At 36.1% G+C, this 21,629-nt stretch overlaps 1 protein-coding gene across 2 annotated transcripts in view; it reads right to left on the bottom strand.

Moving 5' to 3' along the window:
• LOC131425276 (proton channel OtopLc) overlaps nt 1-21,629 on the bottom strand; it is a 31,456-nt gene that overhangs the window by 4,679 nt on the left and 5,148 nt on the right. Inside the window, exons 1-7 of one of the 2 annotated variants that reach the window (XM_058587032.1) lie at nt 8,697-8,839; nt 8,077-8,634; nt 7,897-8,014; nt 727-832; nt 464-658; nt 245-405; nt 20-185 (exon numbers count right to left, since the gene is read on the bottom strand). In XM_058587032.1, coding sequence (XP_058443015.1) covers nt 20-185; nt 245-405; nt 464-658; nt 727-832; nt 7,897-8,014; nt 8,077-8,630 — 1,300 coding nt within the window. In that variant the 5' untranslated portion in view covers nt 8,631-8,634; nt 8,697-8,839. Of the gene's footprint in view, nt 1-19; nt 186-244; nt 406-463; nt 659-726; nt 833-7,896; nt 8,015-8,076; nt 8,635-8,696; nt 8,840-21,629 lie in introns of those variants that run through there. The other variant, XM_058587031.1, reaches the window with a different exon arrangement.

Raw genomic sequence — 21,629 nt, 5'->3', positions numbered from 1 at the left:
AATTGTTTCAATAACATACCTAATCTATGCGATATCCGAAGAGTACGGTTTTCCGGGTTATAGAAGGTCAAAATCTCGTGTTTCGTCTCTTGGATCAGTACCGAAAACCACACCGACAGGTTAGTCCCAATCATATGCATTAAACCGAATCGAGCCAAAATTTTGTGGCGATATACTTTTATTTGCTGAAAAAATGGAAAAATGATCGTGAAGGACCCTAATCAAGACATTCGAAAAATCCTACCTCGTTGTTCAGGAATATGAAATACATTTGAATAAAAATGAAGGCCATTCGGGTTGCTGGAGTTAATGCCAGCAGTACGTTGTGGCATTTGGTGTCCCGTTCCAGCTCGAAGTATTGTCCGAATTCTAGTCCAGAGTAGATCATGCTTCCAATTCCAAATGCTGAAAAATATAAATGCTTAAAGAACCGCGATTTCAGAAAAGAATCACGCCATCTTACCAACGGCACCCATCCGCAAATAGAAGCTGCCGAAGTGTTGAATCCGAGAGGCGGATATTGCCGTAGACAACGACATTCGACGCATCGGAATCATCACCTTGGGCTCTGAGCTGGCCGTGTCTGCTTCGCTATCTGACCGTTCTCCGCTATCCGTCGAAGTGCTGCTGCGGTGTGTAACTTTTTTACTTGATGATACTAAGTTGGGAACAGATTAAAATATATTATTCAAGAATGCTTCAGTACATTGCTTTACAAATACGTACATTTGACCGGTGAAGCTACCGGAGTTTTCGGTCTTCCCCAAAGCAGTGTCGTGTACATGAAAAACAGAAACACCATGCTGCCGATGTAAAGGTACAGATAGAAGCCCTAAAATGAAAAAAAAAGAGAATAGAATGAAACTTTGTTTAGCACTTGAAAATAAAGTACATGTTTGTCAACAAACAATGAGACCGAGTTTTTCTTCGGATTTTGATTTGTTACCTGTCTGTTCGAACCGGTTGGTCGATATATTGAATTAAGTGAGTATAATCACAATTTTCATTTGTTTTGCTCAGAAATTGAGGGTCCAATTAGCACTCACTTATATTCAAATCAAAGGACGTCTTGTCTCATTCACTACATTAGATGTTTTTTTGGATCCGACTTCTGGTTTCGGAGTTACATGTTCTTTGGTGTGACTGTCCAGAAAATGCCCATATAAGACAAACGAAATGGTTTAGAGTGTCAATGACAAATCAAAGTCTGTATGTCCTTATTGATACAAAACCGAAATGCAGATGAATTGTTAAATGAAATGATGCTCACACCAATTTCTCAGATATTCCAGGATCATACAGTATCACTTGCTTCTATTGGCCGCTTATCGCAAATCTCACTGAAACTATTTCAACCTCTGAGCAAATGAAATGAATTCCACTGTTTTAAGTTAGAAATGTTGAGCGCTCATTAATCTGGAACCGGAAGTCGGACCCGAATAAAGTTCAGCAGATTTATATGGCACCATAAGATCATTCGTTTAAATCGTAGTCGGTAAAAAAAATCAGATCAGCCATGTCTGGAAATAGTGAGTAAGTTCCTTTCAAGCCTGTACTTCCGGGACCGGTTTCCGGGGACCGTTATACCTCAGGTCAGTTCTAATGGCCAGCAACTAACATACATTGAATTAGTTTTGAGCTCAATTTAGGAGATTTTTTTTTTCAATCATTACCTTATAATACCGGAATCGAAAGATGTATCCGGATAAAATTAAAAATATGTATTGTAAGACCTTTCATTGGAATCTAAGTTTGTGAAAATCAACCTAACCATTTCAGAGTAATCAAAGTGTTCCTCTGATCTTCTGCTATTGCATTATTATTAATATTGGTTTATTTATACCCGGCTTTAAAATAGTTCAGCTATACTTTTAGATATTTTTAAACCAATTTTAAGGAAACAGCTAGTATTAAATTTGAATTCTAGTTGCTCTGTAATTCCAGAACCAGAAGTTTTATCAAGATAACATTTATGAATTTTCCGTGTATACTTGGCCAAAAAGCAATGAAAAAGGTTAGAACTCCATTACTTTGGAAAAGCTGCAAGCGGAAAATGCATGCAAATCGCGTAAAAAACAATTCAAGAAACATATAATTTTAGGAACCTGCATAGATTAAAAAACAATTCGTTTTTTGGCGTAAATATGTCTCACTTTTCCTTTTGAAAAGTCGCCATGTGGAAGAATGGGCAGAATTAATTTGTGAATACAAAAGATGGGGATTTATTAGCACTTTTATATAATTAGTACTCAATCGATCATGGGGTGGATGTAATCCCCCCTGCGCACGGGTCTGGATTACAATGTGAGATAACCATAAATAACTCAAAAATTAAGTTTTCTAAGACATTTGGAAAAAATGAGGTAACTCATCATTGAATTCTAAAACTGAAATTTGGAGCTGAGTTCAGAATTGGGATTCCAGTCCACCTGAACTCAGAACATGGATTCTGGTCCACTTGAACTTAGTATCAGGCTTATAGTCTAGTTTCAAATTTCAGTTCCAGAACTTGTAATTAAGACTTGGAACTTACTTTAGTGCCTATATTTGGAACTGTTCGGTATAATCCGAATTCAAAATACAGAATTCTGATTCAGGAATTCAACTTCAGTATTCTGGAACAAAGCCAGAATTTCCAGAATTCTAAAACTAAATTCATGAACTTAATTCTTGATCTGAATTCTGAACCTGAATTTTTCAACTGAATTCTGAGCCAGTTGCCAGATTTCGAATTTAGTTCTTGAATTCAGTTCCATTTCCCGGATCCTTGTTAGGTTATGGTGTATATAAATAAATGATGACAAACAGCACTCAACAGTTGAAAACATCGGATAAATTCTACAAATCCGATCTTTTTGGGAATATTGAAATATTGGGCCGTATGAATAAAATGTAGTAAAGTCTGTTGTTTGTAGTATCCTCTCAAAAACATAGTCCACAGAGTAAAACACCTTTTGTTTGGTTTTAATTATTCTACTTCACTTCATCAGCAAACACACAAGTAGCAACCTCTGGAGTTACCTACCGAAAAATTGTAGTAAATACTACATGTTCGAACGTTGTTGTGTAGTAAAGTCTCTGCTTTTGACAGGAACGTGATCCACATGTAGCATTTACTACCGAAATTCAAGCATGCTACGTTTTATTCATACGGCCCATGGTGAAAGAAGTATGTCAGTTTTATTCGTACACAGTTCGAAAATATCTTTTGATCTTACATCTTCAAAGTTGCACATAGTTGGAGCGTCGTATTTAACACAAATCTATATTCAAGAACATGTAAAATTGTGTGATTCGAAAATTATATGGCTTGGAACCGAATAAAATAAAAAAAAACAAAAAGTCGATAACAACAGCGCGACTCGAACCGAGAAACGTTAGATCACAAAGCACGTCCGTTAATCAACTGAGCCACATAAGTACATATCTGTTTTATGAATAATTGAAACATATATACGAACACAGCGGTACTTGCCAGTCGATTGCAAATTACACACGGAGCCAGTAAAATTCCGCGTCATTTGACAAGTTAAGTTTTTATAAATTGTATCGTTTGTGGAATTCTGTCACCTGTAAAATTCATAAGTTTTTTCTGTGTATACACGTCCTCCAGTTTTGTCTGTGACATTATACACCCGCCTTGTTAAATTACCATATGAAAAGGCATCAAGCATCATTGCAGTATTCTGATCAGAGCTCTGACTGGACATTGCAAACTCAGTTATCACATGGCTACTATTCTCCATACATGGTTGTGTCTGCATATGTGGATATAATAATAAGGATATTCTATCGTTTCTTACTCAATGTGGTAAGGAGCTATATTCAGAGGGGTTCATCGTTTTTCCTGGAGTTAAAGAATTCTTTCTGTGTTGACCTTAATAGGTTTTAGCAGATTGTTTGGCATCTCTTATGGAGTGCCGAGTTTACTTCTGCTCGTACATATTGCGAATCAATATGCATTCCCGGAAGAATGCAGAATAGTTCCGCTTTTCTAAAATCTTTAAATCCTCTCTGGGATTAGAGGTGTAATTCCTGATATAGCCCATTTTCAATCGCTGGTTTCAATAAAAATTTCTTCAAATAGTTTAAAACGGTTTCCAGTGGTTTGTTTGTTCCAGTTTAAGTTCCATTCAAAAGATCCCAAACTTCAAATACAAGCTTTTTTCCGGTCTATTTATCAAATACAGGGTGCTCAATCTTCTATGTTGGTATGTAAACGCTGAATAACTTTCACATTTACCAACCGAGCGATATCATCAGATATATTTTGGAATCGTAAATTCAGTACAACTGATTCAACCTCCCCGGAATTCTTTTTGTGGGGTTATCTGAAAAGTAAGGATTACGCCAACCAGCCTCAAATTATTAACGAGATCAAGGCAAGGCAGAGATTCTCGAAAATGTAATGGCAAACTCAGTCTAAAAAAGTTGTAAGAAACCAAACTGAATAAAAATACATCACTTATAGAAATTGGTTGTTTTTTTCTCGAAGTTATTCTTTGTTTAAATTTTAGTTTTTTTTTATTTATGACTTCTGGTCAGTCAGTAATTTTTACTTTTTTCTGTTTTTAACGATATCAAACTAACTAGAAATTATAAGAGGAGAAAGAATATGAAATTATAGAGCCATAGTACTCAAGGAAGAGCAAGGATGTGAAGATAAAGTTCGGAAAAGTGAGACGTGACAAGGGTCATTTAAGTAAGCAGAAGGCTTCTTGTATCTGAGCTTTTACCTTCTACCAGAGCAGTCGAACTTAGGCATCATAGCGATACGAATCATCCGAGTCTCTGATATATTAGAAAGTAAAGGCGAAGGTCGTTTGCCATTTACTGTCCGAACTGACAAGAATCCCATAATATCTTTTTATACTTTTTCCTTTCTCTATAGAAAGGTGTTTGAATTGCTGGAAAAACCGATTTTTGAACGGAGCCTCGGAGATCCATATTGTTATATACCATTCGACTCAGTTCGACGAGATCGGAAAATGTCTGTGTGTGTGTGTTTTCTCAGAGATGGCTGAACCGATTTTAACAAACTTATGCTCGTTTGAAAGCTACTGTCGGACCATTGATCAAGTACAAAGATCGAATGGCTGTGACTTTCGGTTCCGGAAATATGATTGTATAATTGATCAACAAAACGCGTTGTATTTTTAACGCGCTCAATTTTCTCGAGATGGCTGAACCGATTTTAACACGCTTAGACTCGTTTGAAGGCTACTATTGAGTCGTTGATCAAGTTCGAATATCAAATGGCTGTGACTTTTGGTTCCGGAGATATAATGGTATAAGTGGCGTAACCGACAAAACACGTTGTTTTTCATTGCTCTAATGTACATAAGGGTGCCAATATTTTGGGATTACCTCTAATTTCGTTAAGCGCTATTGTTCAAAAGTTTAAACACCTCGAAAAAAATGTTATATACCATTCGACTCAGTTCGATGAGATCGGAAAATGTTTATGTGTGTGCACTTTTCAAAGATATTTATACGCGCTCAATTTTCTCAGAGATGGCTGAACCGATTTTAACAAACTTATGCTCGTTTGAAAGCTACTATCGGACCATTGATCGATGGTGATTTTTCAAGATATATGAAAATTCCACTAAGTGGACTAAGAAGGGTTTTTTAGATTAGCATCACTTTTCTCATACAAATAGCGCTTGGTTGGAAAAATGATTCCTACTATGTGACATAAACACTGAGGCATTCTTTTGTGAACTACTCGATTCAATCTGTATCAATTGGTGTAAAAAATGAGCCCAGATTAGTGTCACAAACTATTTAATAAAAAGATAAAAAAGGAGGACTGTTTTGAAGAAAGAGAAAGGCATTATCACACCACCAGGTGGATTAAGAAAGGTTTTTCTCGTAACTTTACTTTCGCCGGATCTTCACATCCTTGCTCTTCCTTGAGTACTATGGCTCCATAGTTTCATATTCTTTCTCTTCTCATAATCTCTAGTTAGTTTGATATCGTTAAAAACCGAAATAAATTCATTGTTTACGTACCGACATAAAAGATTGAGCACCCTGTACATTTTAGTAACATTACTTAGAAGCCCGAAGATGATTGGTACGAATATAATTGGAAACATATTGAACTAACAGATCGGCTGAAAAGTTCGTATCGTTTCTATGAGAGGGCGCCACTAGAATTAAATCCATACCATTTTCAGTTAGTACCAACCTTCAAAAGATACGTGTATAAATTTGACAGCTGTCTGATTATTATTTTGTGAGATATTGCGTTTTGAGTGTAGCTACTTTTGTTATTGTGAAAAAAATGCAAAAAAAAAGGAATTTCGTGTGTTGATGAAAAAAAGTGCCACCGATACCAAAAAATGGCTTGATGAGTATTATCCAGACTCTGCACCGGGCGAAGCAACAATTCGTAAGTGGTTTGCAAAATTTCGTACTGGTAATATGAGCACTGAAGACGATGAACGCAGTGGACGTCCAAAAGAGGCTGTTACCGATGAAAACGTGAAAAAATCCACAAAATGATTTTCAATGACCGTAAAGTGAAGTTGATCGAGATAGCTCACACCCTAAAGATATCAAAGGAACGTGTTGGACATATTATTCACGAATATTTGGATATGAGAAAGCTTTGTGCAAAATGGGTGCCGCGTGAGCTCACAATCGATAAAAAACAACAACAAATTGATGATTCTGAGCAGTGTTTGGAGGTGTTATATCGAAATAAAACCGATTTTTTTCGTCGATATATAACAATGGACGAAACATGGCTCCATCACTTCACTCCGAAATTCCCACTTCACACACGAAATTCCTTTTTTTCCATTTTTTCACAATAACAAAAGTAGCTACACTCAAAATGCAATATCTCACAGACTAATAATCAGACAGCTGTCAAAATTATACACGTATCTTTTGAAGGTTGGTACTAACTGAAAATGGTATGGATTTAATTCTAGTGGCGCCCTCTCATAGAAACGGTACGAACTTTTCAGCCGAACTGTTATTAGTAAGTCTAAAAATTGTGAAAAACAGTGTGAAAATTTGTTGTGCGATGATTTTTTGGATTTCCCGGTATATCGTAATTGTTTCAGTAATGCTTGAATCTAAGTAGTTAAAGCATTGCATCGATAATTGGTTGATTAAAGGAACAATGGCATTGGATTTCAATTTAGTATGTTTACATCCTGGAATCAAGATGTTTGCATGTATAATAAAAACTCGTGAAAATATTCTTTTCTAAGCCTCTGTAGCTAAAACATGCTCGGTTAAACATATAAGCTAAAACACAGTTACATTTTAAAAGCTGCCAGATTTCGATACAAATTTCGTATCAAATAAAATTGTTTGCTCGAAAGTGGAGAAAACATTATACTAAATAAAAATATAACAATTCATCAGACACACTCAAGCTATAAAATTTCTTTATGCGTAAAGTTTTAGTGCATCTTTTTCCTTGACGAAAGATATAATCTGATCGAGAAAAAACTTTTGGAGCAAACTGTAGCAAATACAAAATTTTTTTTTTGCGGAGGACCTCATTTGTTTTTCACCAGATCATCATTTATTGACGGTCCAACCATTTCAGATATGGTCTCGGTTTCTGATCACTTCAGATAATCGGTAAATACTCACACTGATTTAGCTTTTCAAAACAGATCAACAGAACCAGTCAACAAAGTCGTAACATCAAGCATTCCAGCAAGTGTTTGGAGTGTTTCACCGTCCACCGTCAAGGTCAAGACCAATCCGTATCATGAAAAATTACCCCATTTCACATCACTCAATCGTCACGTGATTAAGTGCCCAGCTACTGCGAGCGAATATGTTTGAACACACTCACATACCAACACAGATGAACACGCTAGCACTGATCCGATTGTGATCAGAAGCGCGCTGATTTATGATTACCTCATAAAACGAAGGCGGAATGTAAGTGGAGATAACTTCGGCCATCGGAAAGGCGATTCCCATCACCACCAGCAGCTTCCCGTAGAGTGCGGACAGCGTAGTGGCCAGTGCTTCGCCCCTATCGAGATAAAGTGAAATGAGTGCGATTGTACTAAAGGGGAAAAGGGTGAAAGCACTTACGGTTTAACCTCCCGCTGCTGGTAATAGACCGGTTCCGGCAGTCGCGACGGTCGACGGTTGGTGTTCAGGATCGGATGCAGATGATGATGATGAGAATGGTACAGAACGGCCAGATGCTGGGTGGTGGTCGTTGTCCCGGCCGTTACCCCAGACGGGCTTTGCTGGTTTAGGTTCGACGGGGATGCCAGTGCACCGGAACTCGCCGACGGTGCTGCTCCGGGGAGAATCACAACTGGATTTGTCTTAACGCTAAACGTGGGTGTTTGAATTCGCTGGTAAGCCGACGACGTCGAAGATGTTTCGTGATGGGTTTTGCTCGCTGTGTCCACCGAGGAGCCGACTCGAGATTCATCCGTGGGCAAAGGAAACTCATCGGGTAGTGGTGGGAGGTATGACGCTTCCAATTGAAAAGCGGCAGCTGGTGTTGAGGTGGTAGCTTCCAGGTGTTGAGAAGATTGTGCTGGAGACGATTGTGTGCTGAACGTTTCCGGTGACACGATCGCGTTTTGTGGCACCGATGGAGATGGCATAATTGGTTGCAGTGGTAGCTCCATATCCCTGAAAAAAATGAAAAATATCGTTTAGTTAGGTACCAGTATTAGTATTCAGGACAAACCAACCCATCAGAATATGAATTATTGCCTCTTGCAACGGATAACTTGCGAACAAATCAGAAAGACAACCCGTTCTAGCCGGTGTTTGGTTACTAACTGGGAATAAAAAACAGTTTATACAGACTCTCTCTCTTGTATTTTCACCGCACAATGTGTATATCCAGAGGCTGAAATTATTCCTTGAAAATAACCAACCTGACAAGAACAAGAAACAAAAAAATTGAGCTCATCGAGCAACTTTGAGATCAAACCAGAGAAAAGCAACTATCGAACCCGTTACTAACTCACTTGTTAACATCAAACTCACCCTTTCATAACGAGCATAATTTGGATCAAGATGCATTAACGAGCTATGATTGTCTTGTTAAATTGAAACGCGTGTTATGTGTACTGACCCTTTCAGTATTCCTTAAAGTTGACCTTGGACAAGTATTTTGGTGCCGATGCTCGAAATTACTGACACTTATGCTAGGTTTTGAGTCTGTTCATTATTTACCAGCTGAATAAATTATCAATCATTTTGGTTACAAAATGAAGTTCAACGCAACAGTTTTACGCAAAATTTATCTGTTTTTTTCATTGTCTCTCTGTAGAAGCGGAAAGCGGATCCGGAGAATATTTAATATTAGCCTATGGGACCATAAGACCTTTCATTTCAGTTTAAGCTAGTGAAAATTGGTTCAGCCGTCTGTGAAAAAATAAAATGAGTTCCGTTTTTCGAGTTTTTGACCACAATTATCGGTACTTCCAAAACCGAGAACTGAGAACCGGTATAGCCGAAATCGGTTCGTTTTGCAAGGCAACTTACATACAAATTGAAACAGTTTTGAACCAAATTTAAAAGTTCTGAACTTATTTTTGATATTAGTATTTGATTGATTAATTTAAGAAAATGAAGATAAAAATTCCGGTTTTTAATGAAAAAAAGTAGTTCAAATACTAGAATATGATTTTAAAGTTTAAGACCAAAAAATACTTTCTTTTCTTCAAGAGGCCACCATTCCCGAGATATTTAGTCAATGGCATGCAATGGATCTGTACGCTATTAATCGGCGAAGTATGTTGAAATTAAAGAACCTAAGTCCACGAAAGGTATGAAATACCATTGCCTTTATATTGTTGTAGTGATTGCTTCCTAATTTTTAGAATAAACGTCAAATGTTGGTTTTTAGAACAAGCTTAAAATTCGGAATCGGTTCAGCCGTCTTCGAGAAAAGTAAATGCACTTATTTTCATTCTTTTGCATTAAAAAAATTACATGTAATAATCACTCTGTAAGTCCGGAACCGGAGGTCGGATTCGAATAAAAATCAGGTTACAAGACCTTTCATTTAAATCTAAGTCAATGAAAATAGGTTCAGCCATCTCCGAGAGAAGTGAGTGCAAAAAATGTTACATACGTACACACACATACACACATACAGACATTTTGCGTACTCGACGAACTGAGTCGAATGGTATATGATACTCGGCCCTCCGGTCTTCAGTTCAAAAGTCGGTTTTCACAGTGATTGCATAACCTTTCTATATGAGAAAGGCAAAAAAGGTTCCAAGATATGACTTGATTATAACAGGCCCATGCGCAAGGAGGGGTTTTGGGGGTTTTAATCCCCCCCCAAAAATTGTTCATGGAACTTAATATTGAAAAATTTTTCAATATTAAGTTCCATGAACAATAGAGTACTTTTTGTATAAAAGTGCAAATAACTTTTTTTTTCAAATTTTCGCACCTTCCCCACATTTTGCACCCTCCACCCTCCCTTGAATCCCCTCCCCCCTTCGACCACCAACCCTTTGAAGCCTCTTTTGAAACCCTCCCTTGAACACTTGAACCCTCTTTTGAAACTCTTCCTTGAATCCTTGAACCCTTCCCTTGAATGATTCCTGCGCACGGGCCTGGATTGTAAGCAAAAAGAAATATTTTTAAATCTTCGAATTTCCGGCCCCCCTAAAAAAATTCGGGCCCGTGGGGTTTCCCCCCCCCCTCTCGGCGGCCCTGAGCGTCACAGATTTTCAATACATCGATGAAAGAATGAGAACTGAAATTCTGCTGATGCTCCCTGCAGACGTTAGTTTGGTTTGATATTGTCATAGAGAGAAAAGTAACGTTGGCAGTTACACTCTCTCATTGTTTCAATGAGAAACGAAAATGCTTCGTATCTCTTCGTTTGCTTTGGTGTCATTTACGAATGAGACAGTAAAACATTGAAAATGAGGTTCTTTCATTTAGAATGCGTGAATTATAAGCTCTGCTCATTACCCTCGATTTTCTCCTTCCATTTTGCCAATACTAGGTTCAAAGCGGTTTCGCAAGAGTGACCCTTTCGATATCCCGATTGTTCCGGTATCAGCAAACTATAACTGTTCAAATAGTTGATAAGCTGATCTTTAAAAACAAGTTCCAGCATTTTTTCCAGCGTGTTAATGGGACGGTTCTCTTCGGCTTTATCCGGAGATAATAACCACCAGAGATTCTTTCCAAACTTTTGGCACATACCCCATGTAAATGGAATAAATATTGGAAATTTGGTGTATATATTTTATGATATCACACTTTTTTATATAAGTTCCATAATTTATCTCCTTAATATTTCATATTTAATAACTAGTTTACTACAAATTTGGAGTTCTAAAAATTTAAGGATCAAATGTGAATCAAGTTTACTTGTGTTGGTAATATGTGTATTACGTACATTTTATTTGGTACACATGTCATAGGTCTATGCATTTATAAATGCAGTGCAACTGTATCAAAGTGGCTTGAACGGTTGAGTTTAAAACAAACTTTTTTAGCAATAATTTATTCTCCAACGAATGTTAAGCCTGACTTTCAGAATGTTTTCCGGAAAAATAAATAGTTTTACGACAACATTCCATATCCATTGCCTTTCGCGTGTTAAACTAAAGGTTCCTATTTTTACTTATAGAAAGTACGTGAATCTTTATATCGAAATAATTTCTGCAATAGAAAATCTATATAGGAATGTGTTCGTTGCTAATCAAATGTGTTAGTGAAAGAATCCGACCTGCAGCTGAGTGCATGAGCAGTTCAGTCATAGCCAAAGCAGAAAAAAGTCGTTGCTGAAGATGTCGAATCAGACTTATGCTGCCAGACTTTCAACAAATCTGCCAGACCGCTGCTTTTAAAGATTCATATCGTTTCAACGAGAGACGCTTAACTATCGTTCAGCACCCTACGCAAAACATTATACATACAATGAATTGAAAAGAATAGAAAAGAAGGAGAATGTTTCCTAGTAATAGGACTCAAACTTTCTAGCCGTCTCCTAGATTTTTCGGAACTGCTCTTCCAATTTCAATATGGTTGAACTAAAATAGCCATTCAAAATAGTGACATTGAATTCTATATTGCATCCAGGTTTACCCTTATTAGATTTGCATATATTCTTCTGGCATTGATTGTTTTGAACAAAAGCAAATATTTTTTGATTATTCTTCAACACATATTGTTTTGCTCTCATTCCTCTTACTTTCTATAAAATAATTCACAGTATGCTAGTAGTTTGAGTTATTATTATTTTTTGTATATAAATAGCTTTTTTATGCACGATTAATTGTGCACAACTGATTTTCGAGAATTCATCGAAATTTGTAGGCCTTTTGTTTGCAGAAAGTATGCCCTAATAATGAAACGGCGGTGTTTTTTAAAAAAATGATGAAAATCGTCTTTGTAGATTTTAAAATAACCCAATCTATATTTTTCTTTTAAAGCTTCTGCAGAGATACGTTGCATTTTATCTAAATAAAATTAAATTAAATACTTCCCGTTTAAATCCATATGGTCATTCCGTCTATTTTGCTGCACAGATGTAAATTCGTCGGTGTTTTATATCATGTCAATATTGTGCATTGTTACGCAAGAGCTCTTCTTACACTGTTATAAGTCAGTAATAAATTATACTCGGGGTCTTACCCAATGGTTTCTTTTTTGCCTATATATTTATAACTGCTGGTTGAATTATCAGGCATAAGTAACGCTCGTATCCGTACTGTATTTTACAGTATTGTACTGTATTTTCGATCCAAATACTGTGTACTGTTTTTTACCCTCAAATGTAATGTATTTTAATTTGTACTGTATTTTTCACACTAAAAATTAATACAAAATTTTAAATGTTTAATGCATTGAATTTCGATTTGTAGTAGAACAAAGCGTCAGAAAGGACAGCGATAACACTTAGCGAATGTGAACGTAAGTAAATGAAAACAACATTTTTTTTATTAATCATTCGTGTTCAGAGCGCGTCACAACAATTTTGCGCAATTTCGATGATTAAAAACAAAGTAAAATGTCTCAACCAAGAAGAATCATACGGTTCTCAAAAAATGTTTGATGAATATTTCGTGCAGGTTTTAGTTTTTGTCAAACTTAAAAATGCCCCAAAAAAGAAAATTAGATTATGAAAATAAATCGTTTGATAATTATTTGCTTTTATCGATTTGTCTTGTTAAAGCATAGAGTCGTATAGAGCTAGTTTTATATTTGATCAGTATCTAACGAGGAAAACAGGTCTGATCTCATAAATGATATGCGAGTACAACTGTGTGATGAAAAAAGCTACCGCAGGGACGGAACTCGAACCCGTAGTTAGCTCCTATCCGGAAAAATCGTTTTGCCAACTGAGCTACCCTGTATGTGAAACACACGAAAAACAAACAGACTAATTGAGCGCTGAATCAACAGGCCTAGGGATTGCAATAGAAAAAAGACTGCCCGAGCACAGCTGAACATACTTGGTTCCTTTGTTCAATTAGACTGTTTCTTCGAGTTGTTCACATAAAGCAAAGCCTTGGTATTACATTCCTGTAGTGGAATTTGATCTTCTGTTTCAACAGACTTCGCTGCCGATTCAGAGTGTACACGAATCCTTCCAGGTCGGGGCTCGAATGTCATTTTTTCAATCTGTCTTCTTCGTAAGATGCTGATCAAATTTATTTGCTTTAGATTTTTATTCACTATTTTTAGAAAAATGCGTACTGTAAAATGTACTGTTCTTTCAACGTCGATCTACTGTGTTAGCTTTCATATTTTCGCCAAGCAGAATAATGAGAAGGCTAAACTTAAAAACGCCACCGAGAGGTACGATATCAACTTTAGTTTCCATTGCTATTGTAGTAAAGTCCCAAGGGGTTTAGAAACATGACAACCACAACGGGATCCACCAATAAAATTTTATTTGGCGAAAAAAGCTATGAAATAACTAATACAATTCGAGAGTAACCTAATCAAAATCATTTTACAGATTTTGTTATGATGATTTATGTTGGAAGGCTTGAAACAAGATTTATTCTGAATATTGTTAGTTTGACATGAACGAAACTTTATTTTGATCAAGGCATTTTGATTTTCAAAGACAAAATGGAAATAAAAAGTTATTGTTTTCGAGTTGTTCTATAGTAATAAAGTATAGTAATAAACATACATTGTTGGCATTTTTGCTATTCCTGCAAAGGTTCAATAACAGTATACTATGTAAAACTTTCGTTTCAATGGGGAATCAGACCCCACAATTCAAGAGCCATAAGTCTCATCTAATAAGCTGATTATTCATGGGTTGAAACATTGTTGTGAATCAAAACATCAGTCCACTTAGATAAGATTAAGATTACAACGCAAGTATTACATAATTTGATAAAGCGAAAAGTTAAATGAATTACTCTCTCTAAACTCGAGATCTTTTTCCACAAAAAAATTGCAGCCGGGTAAGGGATGCGTCCCAGGTGGTAATCCTATTATTATAAATAGTTCATTTTATTAATCAATTTTAAAGTCATTTCAACTTACTATTTTCGTTTCAATAAGAGTTCACTGGACAAACTTCTTCGCCAAATCTACCAATAATTTTCTACCCTAACCCTTAGAAAAATCAATTTCCTACTTTAATTTTTATCGTCGATAGCAGATTGGTTCATTTGCCTTTCAAATCAACCACAGGAAGAGCAATGACAAACAAAACAAAGATATCACAGCGGTAAAAAAGTTCTCATTTTCCTATTAAAACCGCTTGACTGCGACCGGTTGAAGTGATATCACTCTCGGAATAAATTATGCCAAGTGATTTCAATAACTTTGCCTACCGCTCGTACGAGAAGGCAAAGATAGCTAGATACGGCTTCATTCCAGCGTTTGAATCGTTCGAGAAGGAATGTCGTTCCACCCTCAACAACGTCACATCGTTCGTCATCAATATCAGAATGGCTAACACAGTATCTATGCAGACTAGTCTTCCGCGAAAATTCAGGCATTTTATTTGTGGAAAGGGTACGACCCATCGGGATTTGCCCTGTCAACTGGTAACTGAAATTGTTTTTACACTTGAAGCTGTTGTTTCTCTTTCCTTCGGTTATTGGTAGTTATTCCAAAAGAGATGCAGAATAGAATACATCACAATGAATGGTTTCAAACTATAATCGCAATACTTGGAATAGAAAAACCAAGTGATCGGTATTAAAATCTGCATGAAGATTAAAAATTTGATACCGATTCTCCAATCAAAGAAGAAAACTCGTGACACTTGTCTCGTATTTGGGTAGCTCTAAAAGGTTAACAATTGATATATTTCGTTCATTTTAGCCTGCGCAGTTGACTGAGCAGGTAGTAAAGCAAGAGCATCATTCCGGTTAGTTCAGGTCCAGCTCAGTTTCAGTTCCAGTATCAAGAATTCGGTTGAATCAATAGCGGGACGTTCGCAGGACTCTCAAAGAAAATTCAAATGAAAAAGTTATCGAAAAAAAAACTGTTTTTAAGAAGTGCCCTAACTTAGGATATGTGAACCGTTCTAATATAAAAACGGTTAGAGATACACATCCAATATCTTCGACAAAGTTGCTAAAAATTGATTATTTTAAATTATTGTGAAAGGATGCATTGTTCTATCTCATCCAGCTTTTAAAAGAATTTTTTAATTCATGATTTGTTTTAGGACCACCCTAAAACCATTATGGCCGTAAATGCAGTTTATTAAGTGCAACTAATGTGCCGAAGACTTCAAATCTCTAAGACCAATAATGTAAGCATAAACAATTGTTACCTGCTAATTTTGCTTCCTGGACCACTGTGCATTGTTGTTTGATATTTTCCAACATAATATCGGCAGTCATAGTCTGGCAGTTCAGCCAGCAAATAACTGATAGTGCGCTAACCGCACGGAAAGAGCGAAATCAGCATTTTGGCGAAAAAAATAGTTGATTTTCTGATTTTAGTTAGTTATTTTTTGAGACAACTAAAACAATCTTACTTTTGCTAATTTAGATTTTTTAATTCTCATTCCCCTAATAATAATATAATAAAATGGCTTTTACCAATTCAACGTGCTGTCATTTCTTAGCTCAGGCAAACTTTGTTTCCATTCAACTAATTTTTTAGTTGAATTAGAGATATAAACTTGTTCATAAAACCAATTTCAATTTTGTTTTCTTTGTGCTGGCAATTAGGGTGATAGATAAATAGAAACAAATTTTCTTTTATCTTATTTTAATAACAAAAGTATTTGTTAATGAGACTTTCGTCTTGGATTGAAATATTGCTGGTTTGTGTCCAGGATATTCTCCAACTAAACACATTCTCTAATAATAAGAGTTTTTTCAGCAAAGTAAATTCTCAATTTTAACTAATTTCACAGTATTTTGGAAATTTTGTTGTTAAAATCAACTAATTCAAAAACAGTAATACGAATTAGATCGTTCCGTGTGATAGTTACCAGTGCGCTCGAAGCTTGATATTGTAAATTTGATTTAAATTAAAATATGGTAGATTATTCGCATTTTCATACGATTTTTTCTAGTATTGATTGCTATTTGTGTTAATGCAATATCACAAGAATGTATTATTTTCGATTAAATATTCTTTATCAAATGAGGCGACACGGGAGACTAATATGATAATGATGCAAATAATTATAGATTCAAGATTGACATAGTTCTAATATCATTTTAACAGTAGAAAAAATCAGAAATGTCCTTGCTAGCTGCCGGTACTATTTCTATCAAATTCATGAACCAGTGTTTCCTATTTAGAATCATACACAAATTGTGTAAACTCTCGACGAAGGCCGAAGGTGGAAGAATACAGTCCTTAATAAATTGGTATATATCGGACCAATAGAAGGAGTCGGGGACTATGGACAGTCGCTAAACAGAAGATTTCCTAACGTCATCAGCTTTCCTTCACGCCAACCGACAAAGAAAGCTGATGACGACAGGAAATAGTGAATCGAAAAGATAATAAATCACAACACCAGTACCAAACAGAACAAAGCAACATTCCTCGAATGGAGATTGAAATTGATTTTAGCTCGGATCGGATTGGTATTTTGTTTGGAAACACATATTTCAATCATGAATCAATCGAAAGAGAGACTTTTCCGTTCGTTGGTTGGAGCCAATTTGGGATCAACGCCACGAGGAAGATCATTTTGAAGTGGCTTCTTGACAATAATACTGGAAGAAAAGCAAAAGTTAATTGGAAAAGCAACACGCTGAGGTTGCAAATAAGGTCCCGTTTCTCTATTCTCTATTGAAATAGAATTATCACTAATAATTGCATCCGGATGCCAGCAATCGCATGAACTCGGACAATGACAAAATTTATTCAGGCGAAACTTAACAGGGCCTACTCAAGTAACTATAAGCATGAGGCGATAGCACTGAACTGGCATAAATGTTGTATTGCAACCTTAACGGTGCGTTTGAGTCGTGTATTGAAAATTGTATGTACTGAAGTTACACAGCACTATAATCACAGACTAACAGGCAGGACATTCAAGTTGGATTTATTAATCATTTGAACGGTCATTTCGAATATTCCTTTAGTTGGGACAATACTCGCATATGTCATGATGTCGCCACGTTACCCTATTAAAAACATCCAGTCTGTCATCTAGACTGTGTTTATTTTTTTTTTCATTTAGCAACAGAGTTGCCATTCATACAGGATTATCCATGATACGCTGTTTTGTATACGTCCATGTGGATTTCATGTAGGATACAAATGTAATAAATGTTACCAAAACTAAGTACAGAATTATAGTCTGCCGTGACTTAATTTCGAGTGAAAAACACCAACACAATCAAAATAGCTTAGATGACTACAAATTAATTATAATGAACTTTTCAAACATTCCGTGCGAAAAAACTAACTAAAAAAAATAAATATTACAGTTATGTAACCACAAACCAATAATCGGTCTAACCTAAGAAGTCATTTTTATGAACAACGTTGAAAAAAATAAATTGTTGTCTTCAAACATCGCTAAAAAAGGAAAATATATGATCAACGTAATCCCATAATTTATTCCGACGATTCATTTTCAAATATTATACAAAGCCTGATTACATCAGGCATCCCTGCAAGTAGCTGATCGCGCAGATCAATAGAGATAGAACTAGTGCTCCACGAAAATTTATTGGTAGAAGAATTTACTCATAGTGTCACCATCACATAATTTACAGATAGGTAATTACTACTCTGAGCAGTTCTTTTATTTTCAGTTTTTTGCCTTTCTCATATAGAAAGGTTATGTAATCACTTGAAAAACCGACTAGTGAAAATTGGCCCGGAGGGCCAAGTGTCATATACCATTCGACTCAGTTCATCGAGCTGAGCAATGTCTGTGTGTGTATGTGTCAAATAATCTCACTAGGTTTACTCGGAGATGGCTGAACCGATTTTGACAAACTTAGATTCAAATGCAAGGTCTTCTGGTCCCATACGGAATTCCTGAATTTCATCCGGATCCGACTTTCGGTTACAGAGTTATAGGGTACCCATCACACTACACCCGTCTCATTTATTGATTTAAATAAGGAAAATACCTTTCTATAGAGAAAGGCAAAAAGCGCAGGAATTTGCTTTTACGCACACATTGTTGACATTACTCATACGCTTGCAAAGCGTCTTGCTTCTTAATGACAGCACAAAACAAGAATTTAATTTACTATATATTCCTTGTAATAATTTTTGCAGAAACTTTTGGTACCCAAAAGAAATTTTCTATTATTTTTTATTTTTCACTTTTCAGTAAATTCGTGATTCGTCACGAGAATTGAGCGAAAAAAGGGTGCCTTATCTAATGAAACCCAATCAAATTAATTATGTGTTCTCTTTGTTGAACCTCCTATGCTTGGCCTTTTGGACAAGGATGGTGACAAATAATATTCTGACTGGCTTTTAACTAGAATTAATTAGCGTTGGGATAGCATGATATAGTTAACTCCTTGTCCCGGAAATTTTTCTTCCATCATCCGGGTGGCTTTTCCGCTGCACAAAGTGGCTCCAGTTAGCAATAATTAGGTTTTGAAATTCGAGTTAAAATAATGGAACAGTTTGTCAATAATTCTAAGAAACGTTTTAACAACACTGTTATCAAGCTAGTGCCTTGTGCAAGTAAAGTTTTTCATGTTTTGGGAGAATTGTAGTACATGGAAATAAACGATGGAAATTCAGTTTTCCGGAAGCAATTTCTCTGTCGCCGCCGGAGCCCAATCTAACGAAAAAGACGCCTATGGTCGTTTATCGCTTCGCATTATGCTAAGGTTTTCGTAGCTACTAACGAGCATTCGCATTAATCAGACAGACAGGATGCCATTTTGTTAAAAGTTTGAGATGCATCTAAATTACTTCGAAAAACATTACATGACAATGGCACTTGGCATCGATTTTGTTGCTTTATATAACTTTAGAGTACTAGAGAATAGACATACAGGAGCGCTCAAAAATCTTTTGTAAGTGGTAGGGTAGCAGAGGTATTTTGGCCACTTCATATATTTTGGCCCACCTGACAAACTTTATGGATTTAATCGATGTTAAGTAACCCATATTGCATCAATTTTAAGCTAGTCACATTAAATTACTTATCTTGGAAGGGTTTTTCAAAGATATTACAACGTTTGGTGGATATTTTTACAAAGTGGGCCAAAATAAAATCAATCCTAAAGTGGGCTAAAATACCTCTGTTACCCTATTTCTCCGTTAATGTTGGCATCCCTGTTATCGACAAAGGAGTGCATTTTTAGCAAAAAAACATCGTGAAACAAGTGGTAAGGTTTGAAAAAGATAAACATTTAAAGTCCTAAAACAGGTGGGTCAACAGGTTTTCTGTAGTTTTGTCAATTTGTCAGTTGGCAACAGCGTTGTTTTCAATTGAGGTCATGTTTTTTTACTAAAATTGTTTCACTCAAAATTGTGTTCATTTGCTGATATTTTATCATGGCTACACACGAAGAACACTCATTAAACTTGGAAGCAGCCGTTTTGTAGGCATTGGGTCAAGAAAGATCACAATCATGTGTTGCAAAAAAGTTCTACCTTAGCTACAACAGAAATTCGATGGGATTCAGCCGCACTTTTTGACGTAGGACTACGTCTTTCTTTACTATGATTCGTAACTTTTTCTCTGTTTGAGTATTTTCTCCAATTCTTTCACGAAACGAATGAAAGAAGATGTAAGATTGCTGTTAATACCACGTTTATTACGAAAACATAGTCTATGATAATCCATGAACGGAGACACATCGGGTGCGTAGGCACCCATCTACGCCAAGACAGTGGAACTACACTCGGCATTATTCAACTGGTGCTTCAGTCAATGTCAATGTCATTATAAGGTTCCGTTCATCCTGACTAAGCGCAGAAAACTAACAACTAGTTCTTCAAAAGTGATTGCATCATCCAGCTTCTGGTCGTTTGCATTGGAGGAAAAGAAAACGAATAGTGAACATCGATGGAGAACATTATAAAAAATCAGCTTAATGACTCTAAATGTTATCTAAAGAACTTTTAAGATTACATTTTCTGCAAATCAAAGGTAAAGATCAGTTTAAAGCAAATCCAGAATAATTTGATAAGCTTCGAGCACTTTTCGATGTGCGTAATTTGTTCTAGAAAAATGTTTCGAACAGTGTTTAATATAGTAGAGAAGTCCACAATTTGGCTCTTCCGAATATCAGAAATGAATCCCGTACAGCATTTTGATAATTTCTCTCAATGAAGTCTGTAAGTCCACAATGAAATCATCGGTATAAAAATTTTATATTTTGCTTTTTTTGTGGCCGTTGTGACCGCCCATTTGTGAAAAAGCTGCAAACGAAACCACGTAAAACGAAAGCTCTAAACCAAAATTGGTTCAGTTTGGAATTATTCGGCAGTGCGAACAGACGTGTTGCGGATCTTTCGCAGAGTCAGTTTCGCTTCAAACAAGAGCGATTGCATCATACAGCTTCTGGTCGTTTGCATTGGAGGAAAAGAAAACGAAAAGTGGAAAACGATGGTGGATATTATACAAAATCCGCCGTTCTAATGTTATCTAAAGAACTAATAATATTACCTTCCTTGCAAATCGAACGTAAAAACCATCAGTTTACTGCAAATCTAGAATAATTTGATAGGTTGTGCACTTTTCGCTGTAAGAAATTCCCACCAAACGAATGTAAATAAAGCCAGCATACGATATATCAAAATCGTAGAAAATACCACCTTCTGATAGCCTGAAATTAATCCCTCGATTACATCATTCAGCTGCTGGTCGTTTGCGTGCGAGTGACAGAAAAAATACATTTAATCGACCCGAAAAATAAAAACGATAACCTGAAATTAAGTAGTCAACCTTAATATTCTATACGTTGATATTTATGTAGCCGTTAGAACCGCTCTTTTGAATTTTTTATCTATTCTATTCATTTTTTGCTTCGTTCGCAGTGCGGCTTTTGCTTCACACAAGTGCGGAAAATTCATAAAAGTATGAACACAACGGAGAGAATACATATACAAATCGACAGTTCTAAGGGCTATAAATTATAGTGTTATAATCCGCAATTACGGTCAAATCCTTTAGTTTCACACCATTTTCAGCGTCTCTACATATAATCAAGCAAAGAGTTAATTGAATTTCCTCATATACATTGATTTGATATTATAAAATC

The sequence above is a fragment of the Malaya genurostris genome, chromosome 1, assembly GCF_030247185.1.
Source record: "Malaya genurostris strain Urasoe2022 chromosome 1, Malgen_1.1, whole genome shotgun sequence".
NCBI lineage: Eukaryota > Metazoa > Arthropoda > Insecta > Diptera > Culicidae > Malaya > Malaya genurostris.
Note: the sequence above shows the minus strand (reverse complement) of the source record. Positions and strands in the feature narration are given on the sequence as shown.